General features: G+C 32.0%; 4 protein-coding genes across 4 annotated transcripts in view; 1 reads left to right on the forward strand and 3 right to left on the reverse strand.

Moving 5' to 3' along the window:
* LOC134271766 (toll-like receptor 6) overlaps nucleotides 1-19,720 on the reverse strand; it is a 268,180-nt gene extending 248,460 nt beyond the window's left edge. Inside the window, exon 1 of the mRNA XM_062753978.1 lies at nucleotides 19,664-19,720. The gene's annotated coding sequence lies outside the window, so the exon portion shown is untranslated. The remainder of the gene's footprint in view (nucleotides 1-19,663) is intronic.
* LOC134271755 (uncharacterized protein MAL8P1.12-like) lies at nucleotides 5,454-7,059 on the forward strand. The gene is made up of 2 exons (XM_062753965.1): nucleotides 5,454-6,372; nucleotides 6,662-7,059. The coding sequence occupies exons 1-2, from the start codon at nucleotides 5,454-5,456 to the stop codon at nucleotides 7,057-7,059; spliced, it is 1,317 nt and encodes a 438-aa protein (XP_062609949.1).
* On the reverse strand, nucleotides 15,695-19,915 carry LOC134271760 (toll-like receptor 2). The gene is made up of 4 exons (XM_062753970.1): nucleotides 19,660-19,915; nucleotides 17,686-18,129; nucleotides 16,832-17,449; nucleotides 15,695-16,227 (listed from the first exon to the last, which is right to left on the reverse strand). Exons 2-4 carry the CDS (start codon nucleotides 17,717-17,719, stop codon nucleotides 15,695-15,697), a joined length of 1,185 nt encoding a protein of 394 aa, XP_062609954.1. The 5' UTR covers nucleotides 17,720-18,129; nucleotides 19,660-19,915.
* A 4,395-nt stretch (nucleotides 19,916-24,310) lies between these two features.
* LOC134271761 (toll-like receptor 4) lies at nucleotides 24,311-26,826 on the reverse strand. The gene is made up of 2 exons (XM_062753971.1): nucleotides 26,770-26,826; nucleotides 24,311-25,619 (listed from the first exon to the last, which is right to left on the reverse strand). The coding sequence occupies exons 1-2, from the start codon at nucleotides 26,824-26,826 to the stop codon at nucleotides 24,540-24,542; spliced, it is 1,137 nt and encodes a 378-aa protein (XP_062609955.1). The 3' UTR covers nucleotides 24,311-24,539.
* Between the last annotated feature and the right edge of the window lie 499 nt (nucleotides 26,827-27,325).

Raw genomic sequence — 27,325 nt, forward strand, 5'->3', positions numbered from 1 at the left:
AGCTGATCTGATACACCTCAGAGAATATTTACAAAAGAACGCCAAGGAGGAAGTGAAAAAATACTATCGTCGGCAAAAAGCCATTAAGTAAGTTTGGATTTTGATATCTAGAGCACATAGATTAAAAAGCCTATAATGGATGATAATTCGTCACAATCAGAAGGTAGGCTTATATGAGATCAAACACTAAATTTTTCAAAGGCTAAATATGTAAAGAATTTTAGTAAACTCTTATCGTAAACTTTTCTTTCTTTTTTCTTCAGAATCTTGTGAGATCGCCATTCCTAACCTCACATTTATCATAGAACTTATACTTCCTTTGTACACTACGTCAATTCAGAACAATCAAAAAGACCAAAACCATGCTCAGAAGTTTAACGAAATGCTCCACCAAACTGAACAACCAGTCAGGTTTCATTGTGTTCAGGTAGGAAGTGTTCCAGAATTCTATGAAATTCAAATGATAAAAATCTTGATAAGCCTGTTCCTGTGTATGTCCGCAACAGTGACATCGATGTCTTACAAGTCGTAGATTGTTCTCCATTGACTGAGCATAATAAATCAAATCACTCTCCAGTGTCCAAAGCAGACCAAATAAACACCAATGTTTATATAGAAACAAATGACTCTCATCCTGGATACTGCAGACTTCGTGTCTTAAATCCCAAAAATGAAGTTCCGCTGAACAGAAAAGGAATTGAATGTGCATCTTTGCTTGGTGGAAAACATTTCATAAGTACAAATCTAAAGGATATTGATGAGAATGCTAGAAAAATATATATATAAGCTATGATGAGAGATATAAAGTTGAACGCAAAGGCCCTGCTTTGGGAGTAGAATTAAGAGATAACATGACGACTTTAGAGAATCCCTCATTAAAAGACGAATGGGATTTTATTTGGGCGATCCCTTGTCTATGGCCTCAGTGTGCACAATCGTGGATTGAACGATGTGAAAAAAGTGAGTGGCTCCGTAAAGCAGATATTGAGAAAATCCTAGAAAATGGTTGTCACATCGTTCCTGTTGCCCATAAGAAAACGAATGTCCCCGAATCTGATATTGAATGGCGTTTTTCCTTTGCCACGACAGAAGTGGAATTGGCAAATTCGATTTTAAATGACTATCAAAGACATTCCTATGTGTTTTTCAAACTTTTCAGAAGAGCACTGATCCACAAAGATAAGAAATTTCAGGTTATTTCCTCTTATCACTGCAAAACAGTTTTTCTGTATGCATGCGAGATCTTACCTGAAACAAGATGGGAAAATCCTGGCTTGATCGATAATGACAATATAAAGAATATAAAAGCAAATAAAGATAATTTCATGATGATTCTTGAAAAGGTTACTTGGAGTTGTCTTATGAGCCTAAAAACGACAGAAGTCGCCAGGCTATTAGTTGACATGCACAGACATATGAAAATATTCTTTGAAAATCTTTCGGATTTTATTCTGAGCATCATAGAAAAGCCTATATGCATGTCTCCTCCAACACAGTACACATTAGTTTTTCCAGTTACTATGTTGATCCAGTCAATAATTGTTTATGCTCAGAAAAGTCGGGGCACGTCTGGTCTTCGGGAGTATTTAGCATTACTATATTCTTCAGCATCGATGGCATATCTCATTGATTCTGAGAAATTTACAGAAATCAAAGAAAAAACACTGACACTTTATAAAAAGTTCGAAAGAGATAAAATGTCTGTACAGGGACATATTAGCTATGCCAGTTTTCTGCTTAGATGCAACATGAAAAAAGAAGCGAAGGATGTTTTGGAAGATCTTTTTACTCAAACTGCGGGAAAGAATAACCAACTCCAAATGAACAAGTACAATGTTCTCACATTTGATGCGCTTCCACGACTTTTGATGGCACATTTGTCGAAAATCTTGTTCACAAATGCATTTAAACAAATCCAATTTCCAACTGTATCACTGGCTTACTTTGTGCGCATTTTATGTGACGATGAAGATGACATCACATCGAGGAATGAGTACTTGTTGAAATTCCAGAATTATTGCACAGCAGACCAATACTCAAGCTCTCATTGTCTTCTTGGTTTATTGTGCGAAACCAAAGAAAAATTTGTAGAAGCAGAAAAGGCTTTCATTGATTCAGGAAATTTTTTGGAAGCAATAGAGATAGCAATTATTTGTCACGTACAGAGTGTAATACAAAGTGCTTCATGCGATTCTGCAGTCGAATACATCGTTAAGGTTTGGGAAAAAATGTTTCAACACTTTCCAGTTGAAGAAGGTTTGATGTATTTAACACTAAAACTAAGATGTCCGGAAAAATCAGTAGATATGTTCAAGGAAATAAGTAAAAGATACCCCGATTTTATTCAATCAAGAGTAAATTTGGCATTTATGTATCTAGCATATGCTTCCTCTTTGCCAGTTGAGAATACGGATAGAATTACAGCATTTGGAAATTCAAAAACAGAATTTAAAAGGTTGTTGACTGTAGGAGAAAAACCTCCATCTGGCATGATTGCAGGGATTGGTCTTTTACATTTTGTACAAAACGAGTGGCATGAAGGGATAGAACTCCTGAAAAAGTACATTGATGACGACTCTGAAAACGAGTTCTCGACATCATTGCTACATGTACCAGACGAATTCCTAAAGAACGAGATAGATATCCATGGAGTGTTTCGCTGCAAGTCAAAAGCCCTTTGTTATTACATTTTAGGGAAAAGTATGTTTTGTTTGACGAAAGGAAAAGAGCGTAATTTTAAAATGACCCCGAAAAGGACCTGGAAAGTAATCTTGGAAAAAGTAACCTCTTTTCTTCTGGACAAGACAAAGTAGAGAAAAATCGAGATTCAGAAGCAGAAGACATTGAGAAGATAGAAATGAATTCAAAGGAACGAAACGCTGAAAGAGAAATAGATACTGTATTGAAAGATTTCGAAACTACTGCCTCAAGGACTTTAGTGCGACATCATTTAGTCTACTCGGATATCTATACATGATGAAAGAAAACTGGAATACAGCAGTATATTGGCTGTGTCATGCAGTGTGTGCTGAATATTTAGGGATAGACTATATTTCAAGTCTCCACAATACAAACCAGAATCAGGACTTCAAAATTACACTGCTGCTAAACAAAAGATAACGGTCTGCCTAGAAAGAGCAAGTTATCCAGTGCCTCTCGATTATTAGATCTTAGTAGTATGTTCTATACCAGTTGAACTGATTCCCGAAGTATTCGGAGATTTCACTCTAGAATCAGATAAAGTGGGGATGATATACTTAAGCAATACAGACTAGAAAGATCCAGATCAGATTAGAAAAATCCTGTTAAGGTAGTCCCTAAAACTACGAAATCCTCCAAGAGGAAATGTCGTCTATTTTCACTACAGTAATACATGTATTAAATTTAGTACAATGTTTTAATACAAGCATTTAATAGCCTTGAATAGGCTTAGTTGTTTTCAGTAAAATTACATTCAATTACTGAGTATAAAATTTATTAATGATCAATTTATTTGTTTATTTGTTACTTTTACGAGGGTTGTCCCGTTAAATCGTGGACAAGTTGTCTAGTTTGAAAAATAATCATCACTGCGTTCTGAAAGTTTCACTACTTTTTATTACATATATTATAAATATAAATAGCAATTTTCAAATAGATATATGTATAAATAAACAAATTGTGATATTTTATGTTATGTACTGTAGCGCCCTACGGCGCACGGATGATAACGTCGACGTGTCTAAAACAGCGTCACGCTTCATGTTTGCTAAAATAAAGTTGGATAAGCCCCACTTAAATTTAGAAAATTTATTGATTTACATACGTGAGTATTTATTACAAGTTAAGGAACCAATGTGGCACACTCATGCGATCTTCTGAATATTTATGAGCAAGTTACGGACAGTATTCTCACCATCAGTCAACTAAATGAGAATCTCATATCGACGGTCGACAGTGACAGTGTCTTTTACTATTACAATGGCAGTCTGTCCGCATGTTTTGTACTATTTGGGGACTCAATCAAGAAGACTTCGCTAAGAAAACGTCCATTTTATTTGTATACTAAAAATCTGGTGATATTTTTCATATTTTCGTTCTTCCGTATTCATTTAAAGTCTTTTAAAGTGTCATTAAAGCATCCTAATCTAATTGAACTGCTCTCCGGTTCGCCGTAACGTCATGAAACGTCGCCATTTTTCGTGTATTGTGTATACAACTTTTCCATTTCGAATGCTCGGGAAACAGCCAAAATTTAACCAAATGCCTTGAAAGTTTCAAAAAAACCGATAGAATTGATTAAGGGATCGAATTAGGATAATTTTCATCCTAATCTTATGTATCGAAAACTTTTATAACGAATTAATACTTGTATATTCTCTTATACAACCTGTGCACCTTCAAGCAGAATAAAATCTTTATTTTTGTATATATATTATCAAAAACATTGTGTTACACTTAAATATGACGAATAAACATTTACTGAAAATTTCAGCTTAGTGCGCCCATTACTTTTCGAGAAAAAGGCTTTGTCCACGATTTCACGGGACAACCCTCGTACATCTTAGAAACAGCTAGATACGTAACAAAAGATGTGGGGTTTTTTTTCAAGCATCATTCGGCATACGACAGTCGTCTCAAATCAATCGATATTTGCTTTTTTCTTCTATATGTTAAAAGAAAGTTGGTTTTGAGATTGAATTTGCTACTTAACACAATTAAGTCTGTAAATCTGTTCTTAAACAAAAGTTCTGCGAATCAAAATAAGAATTAATGTCTACCGGTTATTAAATTTTTTATAAAGAATATAAGGTTAGGATTCTTTGTTTTTCTGGTTCAGTTCGTTTTCATTCCAGGGGAAACTCATTATGTAAATCCATTAGTAATAATTGTACATGAAAATATAATTAATCTGTAACTTGTTTAGAATATTATCCACAACAAACTCATTAACATTGATTAAGTTTATTCCATAATATATTGACGGTATACATATCATGTTTTCATAGCCAATGTATATTTCTAAACCTGTGTTGGAAGGATTTCACTATTGGTTAAATTTGTTTGATAAAGAAATTCAGTGTTTGTTTTTTTTCAAGTGTTTTAATATTTATTATGAAAAATTCCTTAGCTACCAAATTTTATTCTTCAGCGCAGTAATTTTTCATTATTACCACAAAGAAATTTTAGAGTAAATCGTGTATTACCGCTGATAACGTATTAGTAACCAAAGAATGCCTTTAAAGTTTCTAGGTTGACATTTGAATTTAAGTCTAAAGTGTATATGCTACATAATTAAAAAGATAATAATATTATCACAGATTTATGGGTATTATACCTTTGCTCTCCGAGGTCGGTTGAAAAGTAAATAAATCAAATTCAATTGTTTCTCTTCAAAAATACGGGGAATATAGGACGGATTCTACTAACTGCATTTGAGAAAATCGTGAAAAAGTGATTGTTAGTCTTTCAAAATGAGTATTCCAAATCCGTTTTGCATCCTTATCATACTGTTCTTATTTAAAACTGGAGAAGGCTCTGCATTGCTTATGCACGGAAATTCTAATAGTAGCGATGTAATCCAAGCGATAGCTGGAAACACTGTTGGTACAACAGAAATCAAGCAAATGGTTCTGAACTTGACCGCTGAAGTGGAAAATCTGAAGAGGCAAACTGAAACATTTGGTGAAGAAAAAAAGTTGCTTCAAAACAGAATATTCTTTTTGGAAGCGGAACTAAATAAACTAAATATGTCTATGTCTCCTTCCAACGATGAATTAATGTCGTATCTGAGAGGAACTAGGCAACTAGTTCAAACTTTGGCGGCAAATGAAGAATACGACAAAAATCTAACGCTCCGACTGAATGAAGCAGAGAAGAACATGGCGATATGTATCAGACAGAATAAAAACTTGACCCAAAGATTTGATGATTTAGTGGATAATTTGTTGATAAATGATAATCATAACAAAAACTTAACTCAACAACTTCATGAAGTTGAAAATAATTTGGCTGCGAATGAAATTAATGAAAAAAAATTATCTCGACGACTCGATGATGTAGTGAATGCACTGGTGATTAATGATGAGCAAAACAAAAACGTTACTGAAAGACTTATTGAAATAATGAATAAACTGATAATAAATGACAAAAGGGACAAAAACTTAACCGAACACCTTAGTGAAGTAGTGAAAAATTTGGTAGCAAATGAAATGTACACCAAAAATTTAAGTCAAAATCTGAGTGAGACAGTGAATAATTTATATGATTTAAAGGTTCAGATGCGATACATAAGTTTATCACTACTGGATGTTCATTCTAAGACGGACAATCTCAATACGACATTGAGTAGTTTTGATGTCAGGTTAAGGGATGTCAATGGACGAACAACAAGTATGTATTCTAGCACTCCTAATTGTGCAAAATATAATTAAATTGTTAGAATTTGAATTTTAGAGACATTTTTCTTATTTACATGCCGTATTATTCATTTCAGTAGTCACTTGATAAAACTTAACGACTGATAGTTTTGGATTTTGGTGTTTAATTCTAATAATAATATTTTCAGATTAATTCAAAAAAGATTTAATAGCATGTATTTTGGACTGAATACGACATTATATAATTGATTTTATAGCTTTCAAAAAATGTAGAATAATTTGATTTAACTCTAATATTGCAGACATTACCAAAAAAGTAGCCTTTACGGCTGGTGTGAGTTCAAGCAGCACCGGCTGGAACAGCGGTACACTGGTGTTTGATAAGATCGTCTACAACATAGGAGGAGGGTACGACCCAACTACTGGTGTCTTCACATCTCCTGTAGACGGATACTTCGTTTTCTTTGTGAATGTTCAAGCTTATAGCAGTAACTCTGTATACACAAATTTAATACTAAACGGCTCGGCTAAAGTGACAACAATGGCAGAAGGTGGTCCGAACAATGCAAGTCCAAATTTGGTCGTTTTAAGACTTCAAAAAGGAGATCGCGTTTGGGTCAAATTTTATACTGGAGTTGGTGGTTATTATAGCATTCGTAGTGCTCCAACGACCACGTTTTCTGGATTCCTAATATATTGATTTAATTTTAAAAAATGATTAAAAACTATGTCTGTAAAAATGATTATCATTCTAGAACCTTTTGTATTGCTTGAAGTAATGACTCATATTTATAACTTTCATTAAGACAGTTGTACCCGCATATATTTACATTTACAAATATCTTTCTTAGATGAACCCACTGAAGAGAAAATATGTTCTGTGTGAATGTTATTTGGGGTTCAGAGGTCATAGAGCGATCGAATCACAGAGCGAGGTGATATTTCTATATATTTACATTTGCTATTGTCTTTCCTTATATGACAATACTAAAAAAATGAAATTCAATTTTCGATGACATGAAGTCGGTCACATGATCCGACTTTCTTGTGTATGGAAAGCAAACTGCACGAGACATTTGGAAAGTCTTAACTGTGACGTCATATGACGTCGTATTTATACGTTATGTTGCATTCAATAACAAGGTCTAAATACGACATTTTATCTTTGTAATGTGAATAGAAATAAAAATATAAATATAAGAAATAAAATATCATTTTTAGAGTGTCAATGGGATATGACATGAAGTCGGTACGTGATCAAATCTACTATAACGCCCTTCGGGCGTTATAGAATTTGATCACATGACCGACTTCAGGTCATATCCCAATGACACTCTAAAAATGATATTTTATTTCTTAACACTGAACAACTTGTTTTGGAATAAGTTGATAACGACGAAAAAGATAAAATGAAAAATAATGGATATTTTTCAATCACGAGATGTACAATAAATATTCTTTCGATGTGAATAAGATTTTGAATACTCTAATTAGCCTTAAACCACACTTACCTTTTTAACCCGAAATTTCTTTGGAGTTATATAAACTTAAATAAGCGATACCACCGCTTTTGACTTTAAATATTTAGAGAACTTATGAAATAGCTGGATTATTCTCAGCAGCAATTGTTCTTTCACTATATACAGATATTTCCAAAGTTGAACTGCTAAACATGAATATTTACATTTGCCAATGTCTTTATTTATATGACAATACTAAAAAAATGAAATTCAATTTTCAATGACATGAAGTCGGTCACATGTTCAGACTTTCTTGCGTTTGGAAAAAGCATACTGCACGAGACATTTGGTAAGTCTTGACTGTGATGTCATATGACGTCGTATTTATACATTATATAACACTACTGAAAGCAATGCGTATCTATAACTGTATAAATACAGGTACGGGGTCAAAAGGTCATGGATGTGCGTATGCGCAGCACAGTTAAGGTTACAAAAAGGAGGCGGGGCCTAATTTGTACGGGAAAACTTGACTATGACATCATTCAAAATATACGTCATACAACATTTCTTTAAAATACCACAAAATGAGTTTATCTGCTAATTTAACCAGTAAGAAACCATCAAACTACATAAAAACTTACTACAGCGTGTTGTTTTGTCGTTAGTTAAATCCCACATAACAAGTTATAAACAAGTCACTGATCGCAATACACTTGTCAATATGACGTCATTTCTTACAACGTGACGTAGTTTGTATGCAGTGAGAGACAGATCAAATAATATTTTCTCAACAAAATATGTATTCCCTGATTAAATAAAATATTATTTACAGATATTCTATGGGATAATAACTTGAATTTAATGTCTTCTTCACTATCTTATTAATATATTTTCTGTACATTACGTATTTAATTGACACTGCCGTATATTTGTATGCAAGTACAGTCGGAGGTTAATGTGGGGGGTCTTAATATATCGATCTAGTGCAAGGGCATACACTCTATGGATCAAAGTAAGCTTTTACATTTCAACTATAGAACTATTAAGGTATCTGAAAAGTGCTGCGATCCTGATGAAATCTTAAAAACAATTTAATTATATCAATATTTCATGCCGCTGACCAGCAAAAAATATAGCATTCGGTCATACAAGTATACTTTTAACAATGAAATTGCAAAATTTAGACAGGATCGCAGCACTTTTTAGAAACTACAATGCGTGTTGAATATATATACTAAACTTGGAAAGTTAACTTGGTTATGCCCTTGCACTAGTGATATTCATATGTAACATCAATACTTCAAGTCAATGTGCTAAAATCGCGTGACTGCCGAATCACCTGACTAGTCTAAATATGAAATATAATCGTCCTCGATATGTAGTTATTAATCATAATTACAATTATCCAATATAAATAATGTACAAAAAATAATCGCCATCCCGATTACGAATACATTTTTAAATACAAAATTTAGTCGATATTTCAATTGCGCACCTTAACTGTACTGCGTGGATAAACGTTCGACGTAATTTCCCTGTGACGTCATAAAGGGTCGACGCGCGTTCAGTGGATTACATACATGGCGTTGGGTTTGAAAAATAGCACATTTCACACGTTAAAAGTCACAATCAGGCAAATACAAATTATGAATAAGTCACAAATGTAAATATAAGTAATAAGGTATCATTTTAAAACATCTATCGGGCAATAAATACGGGTTGGTACGAGATTAAATTCATCATAAAGCCCATCGGGCTTTATGGAATTTAATTCCGTGACCAACCCGTATTTATACCCCGATAGATGTTTAAAAATGATACCTTATTTCTTAAATGTTGCATTCAAAAACAAAGTCTAAATAGGGCATTTTATCTTTGTAATGTGAATAGAAATAAAAATATAAATATAAGAAATAAAATATCATTTTTAGAGTGTCATGGGATAAACAATTTCGGGCTTTATTGAATTTGATCACGTGACCGACTCCATGTCATATCCCAATGACACTTCAATAAAGATACCTTAATTCTTAAGTGTAAACATTCAAGTGTTGGAGATAAGTGAACTTTCTAGACCTAACAATTTCTAGGTCATTGCGCATCACAACATAGTTACGGCGGCCCGTTCGTGTAATAAATGCAGTTTTACTCGAAATTTATTCGTCTCAAATGTAAATATAAGTAATAAACAACAATGTTAAAAAGTTTACTGGGAAATGAAGTTTAGTTGGTAGGTGATCAAATCTACCTTCGGGCTTCACAGGATTTGATAACGTGACCAACTAAAAGTTCATTTCCCAAAGAACTTTTTAACATTGTTGTTTATTTCTGAAGTAACTGGTTGGCTCTAAATGTTCGAAATTGGTACAATTAAATAAAAGATTGTGACGAAGTGAATTCTGATTTTAAGGAGGTTGTCTACTGTTAACAAGAGTCTAGGGAATATTTTGTTCAGTATATTTCTGGAATCTACACAAATAGCTTATAAAAAATCAAAACAAAAAATGGAGGGTTGTGTACTTCTTTAAGCACTACAGAGCAACGGCTTTTTACACTGCTCTTATGACTAACACATAAATCAATTTTCAAGTTTTTTCTGTAATACTTTTTATCCAAATGAATAATTGGATCAAACACATTTTTGTCTAAAATAGTCACATAAAAAATCGCGACAAAAAAGTCGGAAATATTTCAATAAGTAATATTGAACAAATATGTTCAAAATAATGTTCTAAACAATATGCAACCTTTTAATTTTCGCTAAACGTCCCCATTAAGGAGTTGAAGGGTTGGCCCCTAAATATTTCTTTTGCAAATAACTCGAAAACGAAAAAGAATCTCTGAATAGTTGTTGAACAAAAAATCTTTAAAATCACAAGACCTTTCATTTGATATCAAGAAAATGGGGCTGACCCCTCATATTAAGGGCCGAGAGGGGCCAAAAGTCTTTAATCGATAACTCTTTAGCAGTCAATATTTTGTTATACATTACTGAAGCAAAAATGTTTATCTCAACAATCTACAACTATATATTTTGTTCTGAATGTTGTATGGTGCATAATAAGGGGCTATAAGGGGCCAGAATGCTAAATCTTTGACGCTTTATATCTCAAAAGTCGGAAATATTTTAATAAGTAATATTGAATAAAAGATGTTCAAAATAATGTTCTAAACAATATGCAACCTTTCAATTTTCGCTAAACGTCCCCATTAAGGAGTTGAAGGGTTGGCCCCTAAATATTTCTTTTTCAAGTAACTCGAAAACGAAAAAGAATCTCTGAATAGTTGTTGAACAAAAAGTGTTCAAAATCCTTAGTGCTTTAAGATGAGATCAAGAAAAAGGCGCTGGGCACTCAAATTAAGGGCTGAGAGGGGCCAAAAGTCTTTAATCGATAACTCTTTAGCAGTCAATATTTTCTTATACATTACTGAAGCAAAAATGTTTATATCAACAATCTTCAACTATATATTATGTTTTGAATGTCGTATGGTGCATAATAAGGGGCCATAAGGGGCCAGAATGCAAAATCTGTGACGCTCTATATGTCAAAAGTGGGAAATATTTTGATAAGTAATATTGAACAAAAGATGTTCAAAATAATGTTCTAAACAATATGCAACCTTTCAATTTTCGCTAAACGTTCCCATTAAGGAGTTGAAGGGTTGGTCCCTAAATATTTCTTTTTCAAATAACTCGAAAACGAAAGAGAATCTCTGAATAGTTGTTGAACAAAAAGTGTTCAAAATCCTGAGAGCTTTAAGATGATACGAAGAAAAAAGGGCTGATCCCTAATATTAGGGGTCGTGAGGGGCCAAAAGTCGAATTTTTAAGTCTTAATGTTCAATGTCTGTTAACAGATTATGGAGGCAAAAATGTTCTTCTTTACAATCTTTATCATTATTTTAGAATGATATTCTCCATCAAAATCTTATCTCATCTTATCAAGAATCGGACGGAAGACCCACTCGTTGCTCACAAAGAGATCGTATCTAGTTATTCTTTTTTTCTTCTGCTTCCTAGACCGCAACTTTGAGGCCTCATATCTCACTCATTTCTCAACGGATTTCGCTCAAATTTTCAGAGGTTATGGACGTTTATAAACTCTATCAGAATGCGGACTAAAATTTTAAAAAGTCACTTCCGGTCTTGAGTTATTGCCCTTTTAACAAAAATTTATAGGCTTTCGTTTCCAGACAAAGGCTCAGAGACGGCTAAAGCTGGAGCAGAAATTCTACTGATTTTAGATAATAGAAGGATTGAAATTGTGCACATCGGTTTTTGTTTTTCGATTTCTCTATTCAAAATGGCGCTATATAGGGGTCAAAAATTAGAACGCTTAAAAGAACCAAAAATTACTCATATTTTGCTTTTTATCTTCTAAACTAAAAATATTTTGTTAAAATATATAGAACATAATTTGTGCAGAATTAGAAGATCTTTCAAATGATATGTCGGGAAAAGGGCTGGCCCCTAAATTAAGGGATCTAGAGGGGCCAAAAGTTTTTTCCAAATATCTCAAAAAGTATTGAGAATTTGTTATTACCGTCTTCCTTGGAAGACGGTATTGTATAGTTGAAGTTTTTTACAGTCTTCGGACTTGCACTTCCTCTCTTTTGTGATTGGTAGAAATTCATGATGAGAAAATTTTCAATTATTTCATTGGTTGAAATGCTGTTCAAGGCAAGGGAGATAACTTTCTGATGATCTATTTTTTTTAACAATTTTGCAAGATTTCCAATCTTAAAAAAAAATGACAAAACGAACAACAAAATCAGCAGTAATTATTTCTTAATAACATGATATTTTTTATAGCAATAAATAAAAAGGTCTCTTTAATTTCATTATAAATAAATTTGATAGTTATTGTTTGCAGGCTTTACAATTTGTTATTATTCTTTTCCCCTTTCTTGTTTGAAGAGTGAAAATCAGCCGAGGTGCCGAAAGCTCTCGGCCAGTCAAAGTTTACGGAGATGACCGAGCGACAACCGTGATAGGGCTAATGCCCGTAAAAAGCTAATTTAGAAATACAACATCAAGAAATTCAAAAGAATTATACGGCCTGTTAAGTATAGATCTGTTTACTGTTTAAAATTGTTGCTAAAGACGGTAAGCTTTTTTGAAAAGCTCTACTTGTATATCAAAGAAACAAAGTTGTTGAAAATATCATGCTTAATTTAATGGAGTCGTCAAAATACGTTCAGCGTCGTCACTTCCGGCCAAACCGGTAGTAGTCGGAAAACGCGTATTTTTGCCGTTTTTGACAAGTATTTGGATAACATATGTCTCTGGGAGCTTAAAAATTAATTTTCCGTGCGTCGTCGTCACTTCCGGTCAAACCGGAAGAAGCAAAAAATGGCTTATTTTTGCATTAATTAACATAGCTTTAGAAGATTCAAAGCATTTTTGGGCGTTATTTCTCATTTTTGTTAAAAATGAAAGCTACTTCCGGTCAAACAGGACGGAAGACCTACTCGTTGCTTTGCAACGAGCTTTGCTCTAGTTTTAAATATGTTACAGGTTGCTTGGGATTACAAAAGCCATGTGTATGAATTGACTTCTTTCTATTGTAGCATGTTAACGTTCACACAATGTAAATATTATGTAAGATTGACTTCTTAAGTACGATTTGGGTTGTGTACGAGTTGACTGTAAATTCTAAAATCATTATTTGTGTGTTTAAGCGTAAACGCAAAGAATAAAGAGACTCTAATAATAATGTAGATTGGGGAAAGGTTTCTTAAGGAATTTTTGTAACTCCATTATTTTCCGTTTTGTTATTTTCATTTTTTAACTTTTTTCCATTGTTTGGAACTACAAAAGTACTATTGCTAGAAAGCATTTATCTGAGGTTTTACATGCATGTAATTAAGGTCTTCCGTTTCCAACGGAAGACCTTCTACTGATTCTGATGATTAAGATTATTCTTATTATTCTTTTTTTTTCTTTTTCCTAGACGCCAACTTTGAGGCCTCATATTTCACTCATTTCTCAATGGATTTTGCTCAAATTTTCAGAGTTGATAGACGTTACTAACCTCTATCAGAATGCTATCTAAAATTTTAAAAAGTCACTTCCGGTTTTGAGTTATTTCCCTTTAAACGAAAATTTATAGGCTTTCGTTTCCAGACAAAGGCTCAGAGACGGCTAAAGCTGGAGCAAAAATTCTACTGATTTTAGATAATAGAAAGATTGAAGTTGTGCATAGTGGTTTTTGTTTTTCGATTTCTGTATTCAAAATGGTGCTATATAGGGGTCAAAAATTAGAACGCCTAAAAGAGCGAAAATTCACACATATTTTGCTTTTTAACTTCTAAACTAAAAATATTTTGTTAAAACATATACAACAAAATTTGTGCAGAATTACAAGATCTTTTAAATGATATATCGAGAAAAGGGCTGACCCCTAAATTAAGGGATCTAGAGGGACCAAAAGTGTTTTCCAGATATCTCAAAAAGTATTAAGAATTTGTAATACATCCAAGAAGCAATGTTGTTCAAAATGTCAAGCTTAATCTAATGAAGTCGTCAAAATGCGTCCAGCGACGTCACTTCCGGTCAAACCGGAAGTAGTCAGAAAATGCATATTTTTGCTGTTCTTATCAAGTTTTTGGGTAACATATATCACAGGAAGCACAAAACTTAATTTTCCGTCCATCGACATCACTTCCGGTCAAACCGGAAGTAGCCAAAATAGCTTATTTTTTAAGGTTTTGATGCAAAATTGAAATTATAAAGTGACTGGAGACGACTAAGCTCTTTGCTTTCTTTTTGCTGACGTCACTTCCGGTCAAAACAGGACGGAAGACCTTCTCGTTGCTTTGCAACGAGCTTTGCTCTAGTTTTATCTCTTTTTATGTTAACAGTGCTAAACGAATTACTTCATTACCTATTCCGTGTGTTACCCCTAATTCAAATGTTTGTTTTAATTTTACTTGTTACAATATGGTTTCCGAAAAAAATGTAGACGCATTATATCTTTATTAAGTGTCCTTGAAAAAGATTAAGCAATATATGAGATCCTACATATACAAGGAGAAAAAGATATTCCCACATTTCATGTACGTGATACTTAAAAAATATCATTTGCCCTTCATTTCTAAGAATTAAGAAACATTTGAACGGGAAACCCCAAGTACGCCTCAAAAATAAGATGTGTAAAGTAAGGGAATAATGTGATGCATAACTTTATTTAATTATCTAATTAAACATATTTGACTTGAAATTGAACCTTAGAGAGAAAAAAATTGAGCTAATTGCCTTATCGTTTTTTTAATCATGTCATTTTTATATACATATTATTAATCAAATTTACAAATTGATAAATAAATCAACTTGAAACATACTTTACAACGCTTTAAAAATTCAATTAACCATTAACTAATACAACAGATAGTTCAAACGATTTGAAAACCGAGAACGTTACAATAAAAAATTGACTTATAGTTTTGAAAACAGTCAAAGTGTATAAAAATACTAAGCATATTTCTACTCTTGGATAAAAAATAACTTAAATTTAAAACTAGCAAATATATATATATATATATATATATATATATATATATATATATATATATATATATATATATATATATATATATATATATATATATATATATATATAATAAAAAAACTTAAAACATGATCAGAATACTATTAATAGTATATATATATATATATATATTTCAGCAATCCTTTAAAAAATATCCTTGAAAAAGTAAACATTAATCCGATCGTCAGACATTTGTTTTCAATTTGTTAAAATCATACATGTGGGGAATCGTTGTGAAGATACATTTTCAAACACATATTTTATTTTTTTTCAAATTACAGTGAAATTAAAGAAAAACGCATCCAAATCATTTTTATCAAAATTACGTTGGCTTCAGCAAATTAGACAATTGCAGACGTAATAAATCTTCGTCTTCACTACTTTCTGCAGTCCATTTAAGGTACTCCATGCACCACCATATATTTTTAATATCGTTCGGGAGTCTCTCTAACGGTATATCGTCTTTGATGATGACAACAATGGAACTCTGACGCTGGTTATGGAAGGCGTGAGTAACCGCCATCTGGACGGCGTATGAGGCCCAACCACTCTCCAGAAAACATTCAGTGATCAGGAACAACACTTTTCGACTTTCATTTATACATTTCACTATCTCTTCTGCCTCCCAGTCTCCTGGATTTGAATCTCTGTCCTTAAGCCACGCCTTAATATTTAAGCTTTCTAATTTTGGGTAAAGATAACGAACAATCCAGGTATAGTCTTTCTCACTATATGACACAAACACATCATAAATGTAGTTGTTTTCTTTGTTTTGAAAATGTATACCTTTCCACCTGTTTTTAAGTCGCAGTATAACATATTCCACATGTATACGGTATCTTCGTAAAGCAGCTACTATAAGAAGAACAGACAAAGTAATCAAAATCAAAATCACAGAAATAATAAGCCATTGTTTAGTTTGGCATTCTTTATCAAATTTTCTCCAGATTTGTTCATTTTAAAATAAGTGGCTGATAGGCAATCGGTTCCCTGTACATAACGTTTTATTAATATCAGAAAATACGTGTTTTTGACTTCTCATCCATCTCAAAGACTGCATGAATAGCTGAACAAGTACAAGAGATCGGATTTCCTTCTATGTAAATTGATATTGTACTAAATGTTTCAATGATATTTTGGTCATTCCTTGAGAACCCAGATATCAAATTGTATCGCAAATGCAGATATTTCAAATTCTGCATATATTCAAAGGTATCAGGAATGTTATTGTCTAGGTTTATTTTCATTAAAGAATGATGCTGGTCTTTCAAAAGAGAAAAGGGTAAAAAATTCAATTTGTTTCTTGAAAAATCGATAGAAGAAAGATTTTCCAGATGTCTAAGTAGATTTTTCAAATTTGATTTTTCTGTGAAATCTAGATTCATGCCAATTGCATATAAGTTCTGAATACCTCGAGAATGTTGAAATAAATCTGAGTGCACTTTTTCAAAGTTATAACCAGATATGTTAAGAGTTTTTAATGATGGCAAATCAGCTTGGTCGACGTAAGAAAGTGGTAAATTTGTTTCTTGGATGTACAATTCTTGTAATCCTTCCCCAATGAGTTGGAAACTAGGTGTCCATCTTTTTACATTATGTACATAATTTTTCGAAACATCAAGAATTTCCAGAGATTTAGGCAGTGTTATATTTATAGAGAATGTTGATCTATCATATTCATAGATATTTAACTGGATTTCCCTTGTTTTTGGATTATTGCAGCACAAATTCATATTCTTCATGTTTGGTGCAAATAAAAAAGAAAGACTGCTTGATAAATCCACATTATGCAAATTATTGCGGCTAAAATCTACATACTGTAGACAATTCCATAACGTTGTATTATAGATATTAATTTTTATAGAGTTAATGCGATTCTGTTGTAAAAATAAGGCACGAACACATACATTGATGAGATATTCTGACAAAGAATCATCTAATACTATGACACCTGTTTGAACATCTTTACTGTTTTGATCCATATAAATTCTTCCAATATTGCGATGCTGGAAACATTTTAGAGAGCGCAAGGCCGGAGTAATGTCACATTTCCCACCAAAGCGAATTCTAACCTCTTCTGTTAGATATGGAAAGGAACAAAACAGATCTTCAGTAACGTCACAAAACACGTGATTCTTAAAAAGCATATTAAGATGATAAATTTTGGAGCGCCGGAGTCCTAAAAAGGAAGTATTTGTTAAACTAAAATCATTTACAATATGAAACTGTAATTCAGATAAGTTTTTTAAGTTTTCAAATGGTGTTGTAAATGAGAATCCGCTGAAAATGTCGATCTAAAGACTGGACAATGACTGAATCGCAGAAAGGGCAATGTCCGGGTAACCATCTGACTGAAAATTATTCTGATCAATTCGAAGGTACTTCAGATTGTGTATATAAGAGAAAGCTTCAGTCTCTATTCCGTTTTTATCAAGCTCACAACTTGAAAGATCTAAACTACATAAACCAGAAAGTTTTCGGAAGGCCTTGTTTTCGATTTTTGCAATTTTGTTATGACTCAGGATAATGGATGTCACAACTGATACTGCAGTCAGATTTTCAAAGAGTTGTTCTGTTAAAGTAGAAAATTTATTAAATGAAAAATCCAAAGTCACGTTGTGGTTTATTAACTCTTGTGGTATGTTTTCTGGTAGTCTGTCTGTATTGAGGCCACTACAATTCCATAGAAACCCAAAGTTTCCACATGCATCCATATATGGCACTGTTGGACATGGGTATGAAAAAACAGGCTACTAACTACAAAAAAAGAAAGGATTTTTCAACATTTTCTTTTATCTTTTATGTAAAAAGCAAAAATTAAGATTCTGATCATTTCATTTTGTCGATAAAAGGTAGAATTCAGGAAAGATTTATCACCACAAAATATCCATCACTGAGTACACCTTTCAGTGGACAACGAGAAGAATTTGGATTAGAAAACTAGGAACAGCCTTTCTCTATGGATGTAAGTATTGGAAATTTTTATTGTCCAGAGTGTAACAATGTAAATATGATGACCAGTGATAGGCAGTCGATATTAAATACCTTGAAGGATAATAATCTGAATTGTAAGTGTGTCAATTCAGTCTTAGAACTGCACATTGCTTAATATTAACACACATATGGCTCTTTATTCACCTTCAAATCTGGCGATACTGTTCCTCAAAGGTTTATTGTATATCACTGTATGTCTGTCAGCACATGGGTGCTTATTTTTACTGTATTTTATATGGTGAGATCAACATTGATGCACTTAAAATGTTTTACATACACTGGCCGCGCGGCTCAGTGGTTAGAGTGTCTGCTCTAGAGTTGCGATGTAAGGAGTTAATCTTTATGTCGCAGGTTCAAATCTCATTGGGGGACGTGGTGACCGGTCCTTTGGATGAGACTGTATAAACCTAGGCCCAATGTCGCAGTAGGCGCTGGCACGAAAAAGATCCCTCCATGCTCCATATGGCCATGATTGCTGAGCATAAGACAAAATTTGCAGCTCTCCATTGACAAGTAGTGGCGTATCCATATGAGTGAAAAATTCTCGAGTGGGACGTAAGATAATATGCAAACAATCAACCATACACTGCTTACTTATGCCAATCAGTTCAGCATTTGGTTTCTCTTATTAACTATAATCTAGTCAGTGAGATCAGCACAGCTTTTTTTTTTTCAAAATATGTTACTTAAATTATGTTCCATGTGCATGAGTTCAAAATTTGGCTGCTCAAGAAAAATGTATAATGATAATGAATTTACCTAGGACGACATTGAGCAAAGGTACGAATTTAGCATATAGCTGCCCATATATTCTGAATTTTTAAATTATTCCTATTAGTAACATAGAAGTGGCTCTTTTCTTTGTACGCCACCCTCTTGTTGAATATTTTTTTTAATCATAAACAGCTGTGATAATTACTTAGTTGCAGTGTAACATACCTACATTTAAATTATTTATCATTTGACCCTATCCTAGCTTTTCACGTACATTAATGTAAGTAATTGTACATCATACATGCTTTTGACACCTTATCAATTATCATGGCAATAAATGGCATTTTCAATCAGCTTAAATTTTCCTGTGAATTTTAACATTTTCAATTTTTACTAAAGTGTGTAATTTGTTTTATGAAAAAGTTGTGAATATAAATGAGATTTCTGTTTCCTTTCCTTGATTGCTTTACTTGAGTTAATGTATGGTGGACTTTAACTAAACATAATGAATGTTTGCGATAATGCTTTTTATGTCCTCAAGTTCATTGAGTCAAAATCTTACATGACAAATCAAAATACTCACAGAGAAGAAAATGGAATGTTCTTTGTCCTCTATCTTTCATGATTCCTCTAGCTGAAGTGAATATGATTTTTAAAACCTGTCAGAAAAAATAAATGTTACATTTATTTTTTAAAAAAATTGCTTAAAACAGAACCAATGGAAAGGCTCTCATTTTTTCCTTCTTATCTTGCAATGGATTTTTAATTTTAACTAGGGCCTAATGAACTTCCTGTAATAATTAAAAGCTGTAATTAATAGTACCAGCTGACACAACACCAGCATTTTTTTAAAACGCAGATCTGTGAGGATATTCTTCCGGAATTAGATTTCTATCTTGAAGTGCAGTTCAATTTTTTTTTCTTCAAGAGGTATAATTTGCACTAGTTCTGATTTTTAAATATACGAGAATCAAAGTTAATTTTTTTCTATTTTAGATCTTTTTTATTAATTATATATATATATATATATATATATATCGGCATTAAAAATAAATGGGCAAAGAGCCATAGCACCCTTACAGACAATAGGTCGACTAAAGGATTTAAAAAGAAATTCCTTGTTTTTATTTATAGATAAACTTGTACCTTTTCATTTTATAATATCATTTGTGGATGAGTGAAATATATGTTCATAGGAGTAAGTATTTTAAATGACAATCATATTACTTCTTCATAACTCTAATTTTGACACAAAAGATTAAGAAAATCAATGAATATAAAACAGTTAGCTATAAATTTCCAAATTTTTGAATAAAATAGTGTATTGGGACTCTTCTTCCCGAGGTACTTTTAAAGAGTAATGTGTTTATTATAAATCTGTGAAGTTATGTAAATTATAAAACATAATAAAGAAAACATACAAAAGATACACAAAGAAAAAAATTACAAAAAGAAATGGGAAAATATGGGACTCTAACTTGCAATAACAATATTTTCATTTCAGTAGTCAAACTACTGCGCCAACGAAGTCAATGGTGTTAGTCTCTAGTCTCTGTATGTTAAAATTTAAGAGAGAATACTTGCGGCTTGCTATTCTTATTTCAAATTTTGGTTTGTCAATTCAGGTAAAATAAATAATATAACAAATGTTGCTCTTTTATTCGATCAATCCATAGATATATAAGTTTACTTTACAGACAAAAAGCCACAGGACAACAAGGGCACCACAAAGCAGATTGTCTCCTGGCAAAAATAATATATCTATAAATCAAAACAGCATTTGACTAATTACATTTATTAATATATTATTCAAAATGCAAATTACGTCACTTCTTTTGGCACAGAATTGCGTTATTATATAACCTCCAACTCCATTGCGAGTGGATAATTCCTTAAAACTGACACTGTATTAAACAAATGATAAAAGAAAATTGAATACCTTCCATTTATTTCTATTAATGATTCACTTTGGCATATATATATATATATATATATATATATATATATATATATATATATATATATATATATATATATATATATATATATATATATATATATATATATATATATATATATATATATATATATATATATATATATATATATATATATATATATATATATATAATAAGATAAAAATGCTTTCTTATTTATATATATGCCAAATATGAACGAGAAGACGTTGACACATGGCAGAATGGATTAAATGTTTCAGATCCATGTTAAAATCACGTATTAAACGATTAAGGGGCAATATAAAAACCATCTATCTTTCTGAATTCAATAATCCAAAAGTGAAAAATTAATTAGAAAGATTACATGATTAGTACGAAATGGTCCTTGCTGACAAAGCTGGTAACAACATTGTCTTTGTTTGTAAGGCTTATTATATATAAATTGTATATTATGTGAACTTGGATTTAATTCTACAAGTGGTAATCTAACTTATACTCATAGTTTCCTTTCTAAGGAAGACGTTCTTCAAAATCATATGTCAATTTTGAAAATTTTTAATATTCCAAAGAATAAAAATAAATTTGAACTACCATATTAATTTATATTGGATTCCAAAACTTCATAAGAATCCTACACAGAAAGATACATAGCGGGTTCCAGTAAATGTTCAGCCAAGCCTCTTTCTTTACTCCCCACCAAGATATTAACAGTAGTGAAGGAGAAACTTTAAGAGTAGTGTGCAACAATTTATTCAAGAAGTGGTGTTAATCAGAAACTTTTGGGCAATTTGAAATCACAAGATTTCCTTAAAATCAACAGCTTAAAAACTTACGAGTTTTCAAGTTATACACAACCATTCCCCACAATAAATTGAAGTCCAGGCTTTTTGATATCATTGACAGGTGCTTTAAAAAAACGGAACTCGTAAATTTACTCACCTTGTCATTGGACATTTACAAAATTATTTTGTTAATAAAATTCTGATTGTACACACAAGTACTCTAAGTTGACATCACAAAGATGTTTGAGTTTCTGATTGACTATATTTACTTAAAATTCCATATGTAACATTGCGCCCTGCTATTAGAAGACCTATTTTTGTATTCATATGAAGCAGAATTTGTGCAAAATCTTATGGGGGAAAAGAAGGAAAACACTTGCTGTGGCTTTCAACTCGACATTTAGGTATATCGACGACGTATTGTCAATTAACAATGGTAATTTCCATTCTTATGTCGATACGATATATCCTGGTGAGCTTGAGACAAAAGATACAACAGAGTTAGACACATCTTTTTCATATTTGGATATTGTACTTGAAAAGACGTTAATTGTAATCTAACAAAAAAGGTCTATGATAAACGTGATAACTTTAACTTTTCTATCGTCAACTTCCCTTACTTAGGCAGCAGTATACCTTCATAGCCTACTTACGGAGTTTTTATATCTTAATTAATTTGATACGCAAGAACATATGTTTAATTATTGACAAACAATTTGATGAAATAAGAAGTTAAGTAGTCTTGTTTAAAGTAATAATTTCGAAAGTTCTATGGTCGATACAATGACATTGTCAGCAAATACAATTTATCATTGAGTTAAATGCTGACTCACGTTTTTAATACTTTTGTATGTCCATTATTTATATACTTAATTGAAGATGGATTTTTCTGTAATTTCCTGATCATGACAAGGGGAAAAAGGCGGGTGTGACCGATAGGCAGGGAATACGCACTCTTCCATGGCATTGATCCCACGTCTGACGTTTTAGAGGTCCGTGTTTGCTCTGCTCCTATTTTGTATTGTAAAATGGAATTTTGATCTTGAATACTGTTTATCTCCTTATGTTTCATACAATTAAGAAAATTGTATTTTTGTTTTAAATGTCAACCGTTTTTTTTCATAAAACATTCATGAGAGTCTTATAAGATGTTGATGTTAAAACTTTTATCACTTTATTTTGTAAAATGTACATAATTTCACACAGAAAAAAAGTCGTAGACAATGTTTATAACTTTTTAAAAAATGCAACCAATACTAACAAAATTTTGCATAGATATAATATAATCAATGTTCTTTAAAAATGTAGATTTTTAAATATACATCTTTAATATTAATAATATTAGGAGGATTTAAATGGTGGCTGATAAAGTCTGTCGGCGCACGGACAAAATTCGGAATAATTTGCGCATATAACTATAATTACATTTGTTTTTATTTCTTTAGTACTATTCAAAATATTAAACTCAAAATTAAATCAGTGAAATCAGAATCAAAATTTTAATAATATGTCAAAATTTCATATAAATAGCATTGGAAACAGGGATTGGTGTCATGATTTTCAAAGTGTTGTTGGAATTGAGTTTGATGAAAATGACGTCGCCAAACGCGTAACCGGCGCACGGATATATAATAAATAGTTTTGAATAAGGTTTGTACACATCAGAGACAGGAAAAAAGATTACAGAAGTGACATTACACACTAGATTTTAATAGGGAAGTTATTATTAAATGGCAAGAGATTCAATGAGAGTTTTTCCTCTATACCAAGAATAGTTACAGTATGTAAGAAGTAGAGTACTGTTTGTAAAGTAACGAAGACAATGGGAAACAATCTTGGCCACGAACTTGGCCTTAGTTAAGAGTGGTCTTTCACTTTAAAAAACATTATTGAATGTTAACAGACGCGTGTGAAGCAGAAAAAGAGATCATGACGCTATAAGAGACGCTTGCTTTCGTGCGCCGATGTACACTTACATGCTTTCTTTATTTTTTCATAATTTTCTTATTAAATGTGATATCATCATGAAATTTGATATGCATGATCACAAAATGTTAGTTTTTGTTACGACAAGAAAAGAAATTTAATTCAGCACAGAGAAAATAAACTGTTTTTTCCTGTCTACGACTTTTTGGGACAACCCTCGCATATACTATTCCATTCATTTCATGTAACAACATATTTTAGGGTATCATGCAAAAAACCATGTTCCTTATCAACAGCACTGACGAAAAGTTATAATATTTAAAATCGGTTATAATTCGATCATTAGGATACGTAAATTCTATGTATCTTGGTTTTTGTAAATATTTAAAAGAAAATGGTATTCAGGGGACAAATGAAATTATTATATAAAAGATGCAAAAAGAAAGCTAAAACTGTCGACACTATACCATTACATGTACCGATTTTTCATAAGCAAAAATTGAAAATGAAAAAAAAAAGGTTTGCTCTGAGTAAAAAGACAAAATAAATACACAAAAAGACAAATGAATAAAAGTACCTGAAAGAGACACTTGACAGAAAGAAATGCTTTTGAAATTCGAACTTCTCAAATATATATACAAAGAGCATAAATTTTGAATAGTATCGTACATGTTCAGATTCATAACAAACTTTCTGACAGTATGCTCATGGTTTAAAATAATTTGTTATACATGTATATGTACATCTATCAAAAACATCTATAACTTAATGATTCTACAAATCATATTGGTGTTTACGCATTTACGGGTTTTAGCAAATTTGATAACTTAACTATTATTAGATCATCATTTTCATGTTCTGTGGACCACCTTAAATACTCAATACACCACCATATATTTTTGATATCGTTCGGGAGTCTCTCTAATGGTATATCGTCTTTGATGATTACAACAATGGAACTCTGACACCGGTTGTGGAAGGCGTGAGTGACCGCCATCTGTACGGCGTATGAGGCCCAACCACTCTCCAGAAAGCATTCAGTGATCACAAACAACACTTTTCTACTTTCATTGATACATTTCACTATTTCTTCTGCCTCCCAATCTCCTGGAATCGAATCTCTGTCCTTTAGCCATACTTTGATATTTAAACTTTCCAATTTTGGGTACAGATAACGCATAATCCAAGGATAGTCTTTCTCATCATATGACATAAACACATCATAAATGTAGTTGTTTTCTTTGTTTTGTAAATGTACACCTTTCCATCTATTTCTAAGTCGCAGTATAACATATTCTACATGTATACGGTATCTTCGTAAAGCAGCTACTATCAGAAGTACAGACAAAGTAATCAAAATCAACACCACAGAGGAAATAAGCCATTGTTTAGTTTGGCATTCTTTATCAAATTTTCTCCAGTTTTGTTCATTATAAAATAAGTGATTGATAGGAAATCCACTTCCTACGCATAAAATTGTATCAATATCAGAAAATACGTGTTTGTGACTTCTCATCCATCTCAAAGACTGAATAGCTGAACAGGTACAAGAGATAGGATTTCCTTCTAAGTAAATTGATATATTTCCAAGAGTTTCAATGATTCTTTGGTCATTTCTTGAGAACCCAGATATCAAATTGGATCGAAAATGCAGAGTTACTAAATTCTGCGTATATTCCAAAGAGTCAGGAATGTTAAAAAAATTATTATTGTCTAGGTTTATTTTTAACAAAGAATGATGTTGGTCTTTCAAAAGAGAGACAGGTAAAAAATTCAATTTGTTTCTTGAAAAATCGATTGAAGAAAGATTTTCTAGATTTCTAAATAGATCTTTCAAATTTGATTTTTCTGTGAAATCTAAGTAAAAGCAATTCTAGAATCAAAATATCTTAACTCACTGGTAAATTAATAATTGTTAACATATTAGTCTGCATTCAGACGAATTTAACATGATGAAGTACAAATGTTGACGTTTTGTTTATTTGGGTGCAGGAAAGAAAAATCCACCAAATCATACGTCGGCGATCGCGGCAAAATGTCAAACAAATTATCTTTCTGCAGTTCCAATACAATTTGCTTTTCAAATGGCAATAATTTTTATATGTCATAAGTGCATTTTTACGTTGAGTTTACACTGATTTTTTTCTTTGAAAGCCATGGAGATACGAGAAATAATAGCATGTATCAACAAACCTGTAGGGTAGAACCTTCGCGAGCCCCACGTGAATGTCGCGGAGATCCCGTTTCTTCTTCATCCAATGATTATATTAATCTCCCAACTAAATTTTTGTCAGGAAATTTGCTTTTTAATTTCAAGCCCTAATTTTGTTTTGTTTTTTGTTTTGGTCGACTTTGTCAATGTAGCAGGCCTACCGGTCTTCCCTCTCTTACCATGCTGTTTTGTTTATGAAAACTATACGCATGCGTGAATAGCATGGAATGTGGAACCTCGAACACGTTGTGATGTATATATTTATGGGCCATAAATAATTATAAATTTTAATGAAATAATCAGAATTATTTACTTGTGAAATTTGTAATTTTCTGAATTTATGAGTATGAAAAAAATTCCAAATCCTAAAGGAAAATTTTAACAAGTCTGTTTTTGAAGAGATTGTCACTTTAAAAGGAAAGTCGTAAAAAAAAGGTATCGAATTAGTCAACAAATAATATTTTTCACAAGCATTGTACAATAGTCTACAAAATTTTATTTCCATCTTGAAATACAGATCCCCCCCCCCCAAGATATTGTTTACACGTCTAGCCAAGTGACTTTAATGAGAATCAGGGGTTTTTTCTTATTATGTAATTATACATTTTTTTTAAATAGATAAATCTAGTCAATGAACTAGGATTTTTTTTTTTTGAACATCCATCTGATGTACAAATTTTGTAACTGCTACTGAATTTTTAACATTTATTTCCTCAAAGATCACATGTTCCCCCATGGGCCTGCAAAATATAAAGCCACGCGTTTAATGGCTATTTATATAAACCAACTATATCGATATTTTAATACTTACAATAACGTTTCCAAGCATTTTACGGTCTGTAAAGGACTGGTAGATGTACTTTGCCATTCAGTAGCTTACATGTAAAAATATCTGGTAGAATCCTAATATACACTTCCTCATTGGGTCATGCTCTAATGAATTGGTGTGATACCCGGTGACGTTTTCAATGTTGAATAAAGTTTCCGCCTGATTGTCTGTCAGAGTTTAATAAACTGCGAGGGTTTTATTTTTATAGAGGATTGACATTGAACTAGTGTTGATGTCTCTCGCTAGTTTCATAATATTTTCCTATGACAGGGACAGTCGGGTATTTCTCATTGATAAAAACACATTTTTTCTGTGTTTAAATAACCCGTATTAACAAGAACCTTTCCATTTCTTTTCAGGTAGCAATTACACACACATTTCAAGTAAGAAAAGAACTAAAATACTCCTGCAAAAAAAATCAATTCATCTTCTCAGTGTGATTGGTGAACAAATATCTAAAATTAAATGCAGGAACAAACAGTCATTTTTATTATATTCTTTTTATTGTGCTTTTTATTGTGCTTACAGTTTAGAAAGT

Source organism: Saccostrea cucullata, unplaced genomic scaffold (genome assembly GCF_032062105.1).
Source record: "Saccostrea cucullata isolate Sc308-1 unplaced genomic scaffold, CSIRO_AGI_Scuc_v1 ctg3360, whole genome shotgun sequence".
NCBI lineage: Eukaryota > Metazoa > Mollusca > Bivalvia > Ostreida > Ostreidae > Saccostrea > Saccostrea cuccullata.